The sequence below is a fragment of the Myxocyprinus asiaticus genome, chromosome 23 (assembly GCF_019703515.2).
Source record: "Myxocyprinus asiaticus isolate MX2 ecotype Aquarium Trade chromosome 23, UBuf_Myxa_2, whole genome shotgun sequence".
Lineage (NCBI taxonomy): Eukaryota > Metazoa > Chordata > Actinopteri > Cypriniformes > Catostomidae > Myxocyprinus > Myxocyprinus asiaticus.
In genome coordinates, this window is record NC_059366.1 from 19276113 (window position 1) to 19289776 (window position 13664).

General features: G+C 40.2%; 1 protein-coding gene across 12 annotated transcripts in view; it reads left to right on the forward strand.

Annotated features, from left to right (window-relative positions):
• LOC127413872 (centrosomal protein of 170 kDa-like) overlaps positions 1 to 13427 on the forward strand; it is a 46132-nt gene extending 32705 nt beyond the window's left edge. For 9 of the 12 annotated variants that reach the window (XM_051651395.1, XM_051651394.1, XM_051651403.1 and 6 more), the window contains 9 exons: positions 1852 to 1987; positions 2612 to 4117; positions 5654 to 5894; positions 9377 to 9557; positions 9727 to 9903; positions 10201 to 10289; positions 10511 to 10604; positions 11001 to 11052; positions 11151 to 13427. In XM_051651395.1, coding sequence (XP_051507355.1) covers positions 1852 to 1987; positions 2612 to 4117; positions 5654 to 5894; positions 9377 to 9557; positions 9727 to 9903; positions 10201 to 10289; positions 10511 to 10604; positions 11001 to 11052; positions 11151 to 11395 — 2721 coding nt within the window. In that variant the 3' untranslated portion in view covers positions 11396 to 13427. The remainder of the gene's footprint in view (positions 1 to 1851; positions 1988 to 2611; positions 4118 to 5653; positions 5895 to 9376; positions 9558 to 9726; positions 9904 to 10200; positions 10290 to 10510; positions 10605 to 11000; positions 11053 to 11150) is intronic. The other 3 variants (XM_051651397.1, XM_051651398.1, XM_051651399.1) reach the window with 3 other exon arrangements.
• Positions 13428 to 13664: the final 237 nt, after the last annotated feature.

Here is a 13664-nt window from a genome sequence, read left to right on the forward strand (position 1 = left end):
AGCTCTCACTGCTGCACGTGGAGGATTTTTTGATGAGAACTCTTTGAAGTAGTTTAAGAAGTTAAACATTTTTTTCAAATTGTAATAGTAATTTTTCACATTATGAATGTCCTGACTATACATTTGTAACAGGGTAAAAGGAAAGGAGGAGGCGAGAACCGGCTTAAGGATATAAATAATATTTTAATAATAAACTGAATCAAAAGACGAACACACACAGGTTTCGGACAGCTGTCCGTAACTCTCTCTCTGTCGCACTGCCGTCTCCAGTCGGCCTTTATCCCTCTTGGGCTAATCAGCCCAATTAGGGGCCGGGTGTGTGGAATCACAACCCGGCCCTGCCCTCCGCCCTGCCACAACATTGTAATCAGTTGAATGCCACTTTGGTGAATAAAAGTACCAATTTCTTTCCATAAGAGCAAAATCTGTACATTATTCAAAATTTTGGCCACCAGTGTAGGTTTTCATAATCAAGTGTTTTATTTTTGGTGGCATAATGTTGTTGACATCAAACTGCAGATTTAGGGGCCTGGGTAGCTCAGCGTGTAAAGACGCTGACTACCACCCCTGGAGTCACGAGATCGAATGCTGAGTGTCTCCAGCCAGGTCTCCTAAGTAACCAAATTGGCCACAGGTTTAGAGCACATTGGGCATTCCAAATTTGGGAGAAAAGGGGAGAAAAAACAAAAAAACTGCATATTTAATTTGAACAGAAACCTAGTTGTTTCTTATGTAATATATATATATATATTTTTTAGTACAGCTACACTGGTTGATATTGCATTTCAGTTTTTGATGGAAGAGACTGACATTGTGCTTAATCTTTGTCAGTCATTCCCTCCACTGAGTATTTGTCTTACTGACTGACCCAGTTAGGGAAAATGGGATGTAGTGCTCTCTTGCCTTAAGGCAATCTCCACACACACACACACACACACACACACACACACACACACACAAGAATAAGGATACAAGAGTCCTTGTTTTGGACCCTTGTAGAGGGACCATGTTTTCACCCAGTCATCACTCTAGCATGGGTGAAAAAATCCCATAGACTTACATTAAAGGAGAGACTCAAGTCATTTCTAGGGATAAGAATATGATAAATATTTGAGGTTGAGCTCTTTGACTTGGACTATTAAACAAGCTCCCAGAACACCCTAGTTCTATGTCAGAACAATAACAACACTAATTAAAACAACAGCAACACTAGTATCGTGGCAGAGAGTTTTGCATGGGCAAACACCACTCACATTTTCTTATGAAAAGTACAAATCTAGTTTAAGATATTTCAGCCATTACATTTAAGGCATTTGAATACCTAAGAAGTAGATTTGTGTTTTTAAACATTGAAGGGATGACAGAAATATAAGGACAGATATTATTAATAAAGATTTGGTCATATTTTAATATATCAAATGGAGCTGTTACTGATTGCCTTCTTTTTAATAATTATTCCTGTATGTTAACATTGGTTTCCAAATTGACATTATTGCTGGTGGTGCACTAATGCACCAAATGCGCAAATGTGTGCAAACATCATGAGAAGAAAGTTTTAGCGTATTTGCCACTAACACAATTGGTTTGCTAAAGACATACCTTTTGATTGGTTATAAAGATAATACAGAGTCCACCTCATGTAGCAGAAATCCCATGTATCACAACCCAGTTTAATTGATTGATGATCTGGTGAGACTTTTTTAAATGTCTTAGATTTTTAGAGTTGCAGTAGGATCATTATTACACAGCATGCCATCAGCTCTAGTTCAATACTGTAACACAGAAGGCTAGCAGGGATGAATATCAAGTAGTAATGAATAGAGTAAAATTTTAACTTTTGTGTAATTATAGAGACTTGTAGAGGAATCTATTGCAGTCGGCAGCCCTAGCTGGGTTTCGCAGTGGGCCAGTTTAGCTGCTAATCAAACAAGAACAGACCCAGAGGGTTCTGGAGCAGAACCACCTGCTTTCATCCATCAAGAGCGAGGTAATTGTTTTATTTTCTCTGAAATACCTCTGTAGCCACCTTTTATGCTTTGAACATTTTTATATACATACTGTACATATCACATTGATCTAGTATTCAGTAGGTTTCAAAAGTCTTAGTCAACATTAAAAATCTGGGATTCAAAATCTAAACCTAGAAATAAGTTTAAGAATTTTGAAAAATGTAAAACAAAGAAACGTTATGTGAAATAAAAAAAAAAGACATCTTTAAGATTCTGTACTATTTCTAGGTCACTAATCAAATACGCAAATTTGTTACATTGACCATGTTTACTTTCAAGCTTCCAAATTTTCCATTGAAACACACAAGATGTTCTTTAGAACATTCTCACATCATGCTGGGCTAACCTGGATCATCAGGTTTTGCACAAACTTGTGAAGCACATGCCAAGAACCAGCTGTCATTAAAGCAAAAGGGGGACATACCAAATACTGAGAAATTCTGAAATTAATGTTAGTGTTTTTATTAAACATTTCACTCAAATTGTTACACTGATAATACAGTTTGAAATAAAAAAAAAATTAAAAAAAACATTACAAAAGTAAACTCCAAAATTTCAGCCCCACTATAGAGTGTATTATATATTTCCGTCTTACACTTCAGATGCTGATGCCTCTTTCAAGAGCACTGGCTCCACCACTTCCAGCCAAGCTGAGCGTAAGAGAAGGACTCTTCCCCAGCTTCCCACAGAGGAGAAGATTAAGCGTTCTGAGATCGGTGAGAAGCAAGACACAGAACCCCAGGAGAAAGAAAGCCACAATGACCATAAAGGTGATGGCAAGAGTCTTGGCACTCAGGACAACAAGAACATTGAGTCTGGCAAGTCATGCCAAGCCAAGACCTTCCAGCAGGATGGGAAAGCAAGACAGAGTTCATCCTCTAAGTCTTCTGTACGCTCCCTGGGAAATGGGGAGAGGAGAACCGAGGAGAGTCGCAGGAGGTGTTCCGAGGACAAGAGTAAAGAAAGTGACGGGGAGAGGTCCGGGAAGCCACTGGTGAGGCAGGGCAGCTTTACCATTGAGAAGCCCAGCAGTAATGTACCTATAGAACTGATTCCTCGCATCAACCGGCAAAATGGTGGGAGGGAGCGTAGCGACTCAGTTGGCAGCATGGACACGGCAACTCTTCTCAAAGACACTGAAGCTGTAATGGCATTCCTGGAAGCTAAGCTCCGTGATGAGAAAAAGGTAGACTCAGCAGTGCCACCTAGCTGTCCCCCCTTATGCCCTGTGTCCCCTGAGTCAGATATTGACACAGCAAGCACTGTCAGCCAGGCGGCGACTGATGGTGATCGTAAGGCTGTGCAGAAGCGGCGCTCTCTCAGCAGCCTTTATAGAGAGAAAAGCAATGCAAGCACTACTACGAAAACCACGACCAGCGTGAGAGAACGTCTGGAGAGGAAGGCCAAGACCAAGACTACAGAAAGCCGTTCAGATGCTCGCCGTTCAGTGCAAACTGCTTTGCGTGGCCGCCAACCATCCCAGGATCTCACTGATGATGACCAGACGTCTTCTATAGCCATCTCTGACATCCTGTCCTCTGACCAGGAGATGTATTCCAGTTGCTCACACACCAAAAGTCACTTCACCTCCACCGATGATCTCTTGCAGTCCAAGCTTGATACTAACAAAATGTCCATGAAGCCCAGCAAGACTCCACAAACTAGCACCTCAGCCCTGACAAAACAGACCGGTGCTAGTTTGCCCCAACCCCGTCCTACAAGGGCGTCCTTGTTGCGCAAGGCTCGGCTCGGGGACACGTCAGACACAGACCTAGCAGATGCAGACAGGGTTTCCGTGGCATCTGAGGTGTCCACCACCAGTTCCACTTCTAAGCCATCAGGAAGGAAGGCACAATCGCGCATTGACATGCTAGCACAACCTCGGCGAACCAGGCTCGGTTCGTTTTCAGCACGGAGTGATTCAGAGGTGACAGTCAGTCGGAACACATCGACCCGTTTGTCATCAGATACAGCCCTTCGCCTTGGACTGCGAAGCACAAGTCAGCAAGCATCAGATAGCAAGCTAACTGCACGCTTGCGGGCCAATAGTGTCTCCAAGCTAACGGAACCCAAGCTGAAGACAGAACCTGTTAACAGCACTCCATCAGGTAAGGAGAAATATAATAGTACATCTAAGACCCCATTTACACCTGGTATTAAAATGTGTCTTGGGTGATCCAATCACATGTGGTCAGGCTAGACACATTGCTTTTTACACCTGGTTGCTTAAATGCGTCTCCTGTGACCACTTGTGTTCGGATTTCAAGAGGAAGGACTCTGATTCATGATGACATACATCAATCACCATGTCTGCATGATAATAAACCACAAAAAATCATAAAAGACAAAGAAAGCACAAATAAAATGGTCGTGCTGTTTTTCCCAGATGCAGGTGAAATTTAACCTTAGCACAAACGCAAAAAGTTATTTTAGTGAAGAACCTGTATTAAAGTAGTTTCAGATGTTCGTGCTTGTTATCTGTGTCACTGCATGTTGATCTCAGACACACTGAAGAAGATCCTTGAAGTTCATACAGAAAAAAGGCTTCTTGCATGTTTTAAATGTCATTTTCACACATTTGTGAACTCATTTATTAATTTACTCTTGTTTCCTTTTGTCAGCCACAGCAGTGATGAGGCACTCAGCTCATTCACTATCCCATTAAATAATAATTTAGAGAGCGAGGTGTCAGTGCTTTAGAGTAAAGACATGATTGCAGAATCAGTGCTTTGAGGGAACATTGATAGTAATAATGAATGTTAATGTAATGTCTCAGCAATTCGCCAGTTGTCAAGATTTTAGCAATTTGTCAATGCCGAAATCAGGAGAATGTTGGCTTTCTCATATGCTGATGCAAGCACTGAGCAATAAGGATTGAGGGCCAGTGAATGTTGAACAGATTCCCCCTGGTGGCAAAAGGTTAGTACAACACCACAATTGCTTATTGAAATGAGCATGTGGTGCGAAAAAAGTAGTGTAATTGTAAGCACACTTCTCCAATCTGGGATTATGTGCAAACTACAACAATATTGTAGTTCATGAGTAAATCTTACCTTGAATCTTCCTGTGATCAAGCAACCAAATAAGGCTTTTCATCACTTGCTAGTGTCATTTATCTTAGATGTAATCATTACTTTGCTGTTTACTTTTAACAAGTTTGAATTCTGCAGGGAAAACTGTAACGTAGGCTATAACATTTTTTTAAGTCCCAAATACACTTGAAGTATGTATAATTTATACTTAATTTATGGTAAATAAACCAATCTTTGCTCCATCCCTGTTTGAAACAAGGTTTTGATGGGAACTGTATAATGAATGAGGTTAAGATATTATTTTATTTAGTAGTTATGTCCAAAAACCTTGAGCCGATGGGGAAGAAGAAACAGTGTGTTTTTTGCATCATGTAATACAGATGCAAGGAGTTTGTTGATCATTTAACAAAGACTTCTCTGTTTTTTTCTCTAACATTGACAATGGATTTGCAATAAAATACTCATAACTGCTCCCAAAGGTAACTCCTTTTGGTGATGAAATGTAAACACATCAAACCAATTCACATGAAGCCTAAAAATTTATTGTTCATTATTAATTGTATTTGTGTAAACAAACTGCACTTGATATATCACACACCTCTCTCATTTAAGCCAATAACAGGTGGAGACGGCTACCTCCTGAATACGCCTCTACCTCCGAAGATGAGTTTGGCTCCATTCGTAACTCTCCTAAACACATTCGTCTGCGGCCTGGCACCACCTTTCGTGCCAGCAGGTTGGGTGGCCCCGCTCCTGTCACGACCAGCCCCGGGGGCCATCTCCTCAAAAACAGGATGAGAGAACAGGAGGAGTACATACGAGACTGGACAGCCCACAGCGAGGAGATTGCCAGGTACTCATCAACTCTATGACCTTTTCCTACACACAGACACGTTCATATGTTGACTGTGAGTGTTACAGTGTTGTTCACAAATGACCCCATAGTTATGTATCATTTTTCTGTTATAATTTACTCAACCTCATGTCGTTCCAAGCCCATATGACTTTTTTTCTTAAGCTGATCATAAAAGGAGATGTTTTGATGAATATCACAGACTGTCTTTTCAATACAACAGCAGTTGATAGTGCCTTAGCGCTAAAACCAACACAAGTTCTCACATGAACATGCAAGCCCCTGTAAATGAGCTTCTATCATATCACTTATGAATGCGTCGTTTGCCTTTAGGAGACTTGAAATATGACACATAAGACTACTTTTATGATACTTTTGGGTCCTTGTTTGGTGACTACCATTGTTTTAAAAAGACAACCAAGATATTCATAAAAATCATCTCCTTTTTTGTTCTGCATACGACAGGTTTGGAAAAGCATGAGGGTTAGTAAATTATAACAGACTTTTTTTATTTTTATTTGTTGCATGTTTCGGGAGGTAATCAGGCACAGAGCCAGTCATCTCAGGAGATGTCCTCATATTGCATTAGTCAAAGGCTGGAACAAATACAGAGAGATTGTGTTCAAATCTACTGCTGCAGGGCTACTGCACTTATATTTGCTGATCACAAGCTCTCTCATTTTTTTTTTTTTTTTTTTTATACACAATTTACTTTTCTTTTTTATGTTCTTTTTGACATTTGGTCATTTTATTGTGTTAAAGAGATAGTTCACCCAAAAATGAAAATTCTCTCATCATTTACTCACCCTCATGCCATCTCAGATGTGTATGACTTTCTTTCTTCTGCATAACACAAACGAAGATTTTTAGAAGAAAATCTCAGCTCTGTTGGTCCTGAATGGTGGATGATGGTGAAGGCCCTGCCACATTCCTCCCCCGTTCTCTCTGGCCAGGGAGCCCCCGGCATGACGTCCGCCCCGTCTGCCGGCAGGTCATCCCCGTCTACCTGGATCAGGGGAGGGGACAAGGGGAGGGAAACAAAAAAAATACACGGCGTAACAGCGATCGTGCCAAATTAACAAAAACATTTAAAAAGAGAGGGAAGAGGCCAACACGGAGCGGCAGCGGGAGAGAGAAAGGAGAGAGAGAGAAAAAAAATTCACTTGCTGGTTCTCAGTACACCGTAGCCTTGTCCTCTGCCACTCCTCCACCCTCTGGTGGATGACAGCCATGCCTCCCCGGGCGGATCGGAGGCAGTCCTCCGGCCCCTGGCGGACGGAACGCCCCGCCGCGTTTTCGGTGGACGGAAGGGGTCTCCCCAGCCCCTGGCAGCAGTTCTGGGCGGTCGGCCAGGAGCCCCTCCCCGCTCGTGGTCGGCGATCTCAGATCCCGCCGCGTTTCAGCAGCTGGTAGGGGTCTCCTCCACCCCTAGCAGCGGCCCTGACAGCTCCAGGCGGTCGGTTAGGAGCCCCTCCTCCTCTCGCGGTTGGCGGCCGTTCCTCCGCTTTCAGGCGGCCGGGCTCCTCAGTCCCCCTGCGGATGGCCGCAGCTGCTCCATTGGGGTGGATGGTAGTGGCGAGGACTCTACTACGGCGCATCCCTCCTCCTTCCCGTGTTTCGGCACCAGTGTAACACATCAATGGAAAGGAGGAGACGAGAACCGGCTTAACAATATAAATAATAATTTAATAATGAACTTAAACCAAAAGACACACACACACACACAGCTGTCCGTAACTCTCTCTCTGTTGCACTGCCGTCTCCAGTCGGCCTTTATCCCTCTCGGGCTAATCAGCCTGATTAGGAGCCGGGTGTGTAGAATCACGACCCGGCCCCGCCCTGCCACGGCATCATATAATGAATCCATAAGACTCCAGTGGTTTAAACAATGTCTTCTGAAATGATCCAATCGGTTTTAGGTGAAAACAAACTAAAATATAAAACGTTTTTTACTATAAATCTTGACATCAGCAGTCTCCTTGACGATCATGATTTCAGGCTTGATTACACATCCTATAGCACCATCTAGCACTCTGCGCATGTGTGAAGCACTAGGAAGTGTAATCGAGCTTAAAATCATAATCGTGCCTAGAGCCTGCAATGGCAAGATGTACAGTGAAAAATAAGTTATATTTTGGTTTGTTCTCACGCAAAACCGATTGGATTGCTTGAGAAGACATTGATTAAACCACTGGAGTCTTATGGATTACTTTTATGATGCCTATGTTGTATTTGGAGCTTAAAAGTTCTTGCCACCATTTACTTGCATTGTATGGACCTACAGAGCTGAAATACATGACCTTATTCATGCTAGTGCTATCTTTGATTTTTAATGGTAATGAAAATGATGCTGTGAGGGATAGACTTACCATCTCTTCAATGGCACGGACAGTATAAAGCTGTTTAAAGCTCCTAGATCACATCTGATTTTCCACAACTCATGTTGTCTGGAGTTCTTTGTATACTGAATGTTCTTGGACAGATATTTTATCAATGTTTTGTCCACGGAATGATCCAAAAACACTTTAAACTGCAGTACAGCGCATTGAAGAGACTGTAAGTCTATCCCTCAAAGCCACTTTGTCATTCCCATTAAATATCAAAGATGGCGTTAGTGTGAATAAGGTCTTCTACAAATCTTTATTTGTGTTTTGCAGAAGAAAAAAAGTCTTACACATCTGGGATGGCATGAGGATGAGTAAATGATGAGATATTTTTCATTTTTGAGTGAACTAATCCTTTAAATTTTCATTCACCCTGCCTCATTATATGTATTTATATTTTTCATTCATTATTCTAAAGGGCACACAATTGCCAGACAGTAGTAATTTCCTCAGAGTAACTGAACACATTTATAATTATTTAAAGGTGGACTAAATGATTTGTTCCACTTCAGAGAAGTGCACCTAAAGAAATAAATACTACTTTTGAGAAGTATGTTTAAAATTATGTACATTCTCATGAGATGAAAACACCCTTTCTAATCGGACACTTTCTGGTATCTCTGCTGCGGCATCAGTAACTGGAAGCTTTTGCGTGATGCTCCACATAGCCGATAGGTGTCTGTACCTCTGCCATACTGACCAGCAAAGCATTAAAAAAATACTTTGTGCAGCCTTAACAACAGGTGAATGCCTCATTTGACCCTTTGCCAATCTGTGATGTGTTCATGTAGCAATACTGCCACCTTGTGGTTATTCTGCAATACACTGAAATGCCTCTCAACAGCAGAATACCATTTAAAGTCGGAATTGGAGCATATTCGCACACAAATATGTGGTTCATATCTAATTTAGTATTCTTGATGCCTTAGGCATGATTAATTGTATAATTATAAATAATGCATTTACTGCATGTCATTCGTTCAGTTGATTACTTTGATGTTGGATTGCATTTATGTGCATGAATTCTGTAGTAATTCTAATGTGATTTTTGTGGTTTATTTTGCATGCTGTTTGAGATACCCATCTGAAAGTTTACAGGTTATTTCCCTGTGTGCGCAGGATCAGCCAGGACCTTGCCAAGGATCTGGCCATCCTGGCACGGGAGATCCACGACGTGGCAGGCGAGATCGACTCAGTCAGCTCCTCTGGCACTGCCCCCAGCACCACAGTCAGCACAGCTGCGACCACGCCAGGATCTGCCATCGACACCAGGGAGGAGGTAGGCCTCACTGTCTTTTTTACAACACAGTACTCCCTGCTGAAAATACCAGCTAAGACCAGTATGAATTTCCATGCAATAAATGTAGTTCAGTGACAGATGGATGATTGTTCTTAATAGTTTTAGCCTCTTAAGTTTTTCATTGTTTCTCCATCATCATTTTCTGCAGCTGGTAGAGAGAGTTTTTGACGAAAGTCTAAACTTCAAGAAGATTCCCCCTGTAGTTCACACCAAAACCTTAGAGATCAATGGCAGACCAGTAGAGCTTCGTCCCAGAGCCCCAGACAACCTTGACCCTCAGACGGCCCTACGCAGACGTACCTGGAACCGGGATGAGGTGAGACCGGTATGAACCTTTCAACTGTCAGATTAGGTTACATTTAGGATTATAAATGTTGTTTTCACATTGACCTATAGTCTATCTGCTGATTTAGATTATCTTATCATGAATGTTCAATTTTATACACAAATTGTGTCATCAGGTCTAGATATATTTTCAGTATAGTCTGTCTTATGAGAATGAGTGGTGATATAAATAATGATATACTGTATTGTAATTAAGGTTTATTAACTGGATCTTGTTTATGTGGAAACTTATTATAATTGATTGCTTGACCTGGCCATGTTGGCTTTTCTTTTACAGGCTTTGCTAGATAGTTTACTGCTGACATCGGTTTCCCAACTGTCTTCCAAAATCCGACAGTCTGTAGATAAAACTGCAGGCAAAATCAGGTCAGTCATGAAGTTAAAAAAGTCCTCAGTATTGCTGATTAAATCAAATGACATCACAGAGAATTAAACATGAGCAGTGTCATGTCATAGATATATTTAATCTGTTCTATCTGTGTATTTTGACCTTTGTGTCATTCACCGAGACCTTTATTGTATAATTGAACTCTTTGCAGACAGAGATTAGAGATCAGGCACTGAGTTTCTTATTTATTATTTTCAAGGATATTGTTCAAGGACAAGGATAGGAACTGGGATGATATTGAGAGTAAACTCTGTTTAGAAAATGAAGTTCCACTTCCCAAAACTACAAACAAGGTAAGTTCATTAATGAAATAGTTTACCCAAAAATGACAATTCTGTTGCTCCAAAGCCGTATGACTTTATTCTTTCATGGAACAATTCGCATATCTCTTTTCCATACAATGAGAGGACATGAGGACTGAGGCTGTTGAGCTCAGTAGTACCATTAAAGTAGTCCATATTTAAGTTATTTTTATCTGCATGCCTGGAATTCACTTTTCCACATATTCACAAGACCCAAGAACAAATTGTGATGTGTGAAGACAGGCAAAAAATAAATTTGTTTTCTACTGAAAGTCTTCCTTTTTGCAATAACTCTCAAATCTATTCATGTCTTTAGCAAAGAATTTGATGTTAATCTGTACTCATTTTAATTTTTAATTTTTTTATTTTATTTTTTGTGGCATTTAGGACATTTCAGCTATACTAACAGAGCTGAAGAGGGTAGAAAAGCAGATTCAAGGTAAGACTTGCAAGGCCTATATGCATCTTTCCAGTAGATAATGTTAAATTCTCCCTCTCAAAATTTCTCTCCGCTAATGTCTTTGTACATCCCTGCAGTTATAAATGTCATGGTGGACCCTGATGGAACCCTCGATGCTTTGACCAGCCTCGGCTTGACCAGTCCTACTGCCCCTAAACCCAGAACCAGCCCTGGATCCCAGAGCATATGGGGGCCCCTGCCCGGTAATGGAGCCTCCCAGCCACCTCCCATTACCAGCCCCAGCCAAGAGTTACCCAGTGTGGGACTCAACTTTAACCGCACACACCCCACTGGAGAGGAGAGTGCCATTGCTAGCAAGTGATCTAAGCATAATTAAAAAAAAAAAATAATCTTAACAATTAAGCAGAAAACTGGACTAATAAAAAGACATAGCTTGTTCCCAGTTTAATCTTTTATGTGTATGTATAATGTATTCCTCCCTATGTGCCCATTGAGGATGCTGTATGGGAAATGTAAATGTTTTTTTTTGTTTTTTTTACCCTCTAATGCAGCCTTTAGGATTACCTGTGTATCTGGAATGATTACTTATAAAAACCACACCAAAACACACACAGCTGCTTGTAACAGCAGGCAAGTGGCCATCCTGCTCTATGCCCAATAAACTGCCAGACACATCCCTTGTGAACAGACAAAAATAACTCCAGTGCCTGTCTGCTCTCCACTGAGCTTACCTTTCTCTAAGTTATGCACACTGCAACAATCCAGTTTACCAAAATAAATACAGATTACTATGCGTACACTGAGCAATTGTATATTTGAATTTCAGTCTATTTAGCTAACTGCATTTCGAATGTGTACTTGAATGTACAAATGTTTGTGCATTCAAGCTAAGAATTAGCTTGTGAAATGTATTTTATTTTTATTTATTTTTTATGTAAAGATAAGTTCATAATTCATGATTGTTTGAATTTTACAGACCCCATGAAATCGTTTGACAAGTGCCGTTTTCTTCCCTGTCATGACATATTTCCTATTGAAACAGGACGTTTTAAAAATCGCCAATAGGCTGTAGTTAATTCATATGATTTGTTACATGTTAGGCAGTGCAGGCTGTTTAAGGAGGTGCATTATCATTCTACAGAGCATTTGATTGGACAAAAATTTGTGTTGTGCAAGACGAGTCATCAATATTTTGGTTCATTTCTCCAGAGGAGAATTATGTGCACTAAAGGTTAATTGTGTCAACTTTAAGGAGTACACTAGCAGATTGATGACCTCAAGGCTACATGAGCAAAAAGCCGCAAAACTCTTATTTTGATTTCACGGGGCCTTTAAACATACATCCATTTTATATTCAAGAGTAGCATAATATTTTTAGTTTTCAAATAGAAGAACATAGAGATGGAACTTGCAGATTAATGCATGCAATGCACTGATGGACCCTGGCAAAATCTTGATTATTCATTCATTTATGCTCCCTTTTAAGAGCTCCAGCACTATTAAGAGCTGACTAAGCCTTATGACTGTAAGTGATGTGTGTAGTAACAACTTTTCTGGTGTATTTCACATTAATTGCATAGATTCTCTGTGTCTTTATGATGCTCTAATACCTACTAGCCTTCTTTTCATGAAGAGATATGTTCCACCTTTGTGTGTTCGTTTACCATATACCCAAGTTTTGTTTCTTCTGCTGCTTGTCTGTATTAGTTTAGGGGGTATGGGGAAGGAATAATCCTGAACCACTAACCTGGCCTTTCTTTGTGAAGCCCTATAGGAAGAGAATTTCGTACACATAGTGTAACTGTAATTAGACTTAGACGGAGACTTTGAAAATAGTGCAGCTAGGTACTGTACCAGACAGAATACATACAGCTGGCTTTTATATGTTTTATAAATGTATGATGTCACGAAGTGCCCAGTATTCTATAGTCTTTCTGTCTTTAAGAATGGAAAGACTTGATTTAGCGTGCTAAAGTTTATTTTTGCACATCACAGGCGTAATGTGAAATGGAACAGTCAATTCAGGACACAAAAAAAAGACAAGATTATGATGCCACTACATCCCACTGTATCCATTATAAGATGCCTTGACAGTGGGACTCCCCTCTTAGATAAAAACATAACTTGTGTGAGACGGTCTACAGCTGTATGGGAGCAGATAAAGTGCTTGGTACATCATTTTTCCCTGTGCGTTTACATATTGTGTATCATGTCAGTGTTTGTTTCCTTTTTGGATTTGTTATTGTTTTTAATAAATGTATTGTTTATTTATTTTTGTTTATTTCGATACATTTAATTGTTATGGCACTTTTTCTTTTTATATATTTTTGCATATTCTCAGTAATGGGGGACAACATATTAAATAAATTGTTTTTGTTTAATTTGGAAATAAACCTGTGAATTGTGTCTTGTTTAAATAATTTTATATTAGTCATCAAGGGTGCTTTAAAGAGAGAGCTATGAACATTAAAGCAAAAATGTAAGCATTTATTTTCAAAATACAAATAAATTATACTTTATAACATAACATTTAGATGTGTGATAAACTTCAATTGGTTCAAAATGCAGCTGCCAGAGTGCTGACTAGAACCAAGAAATATGATCATATTAGCCCCATTTTATCGTCATTA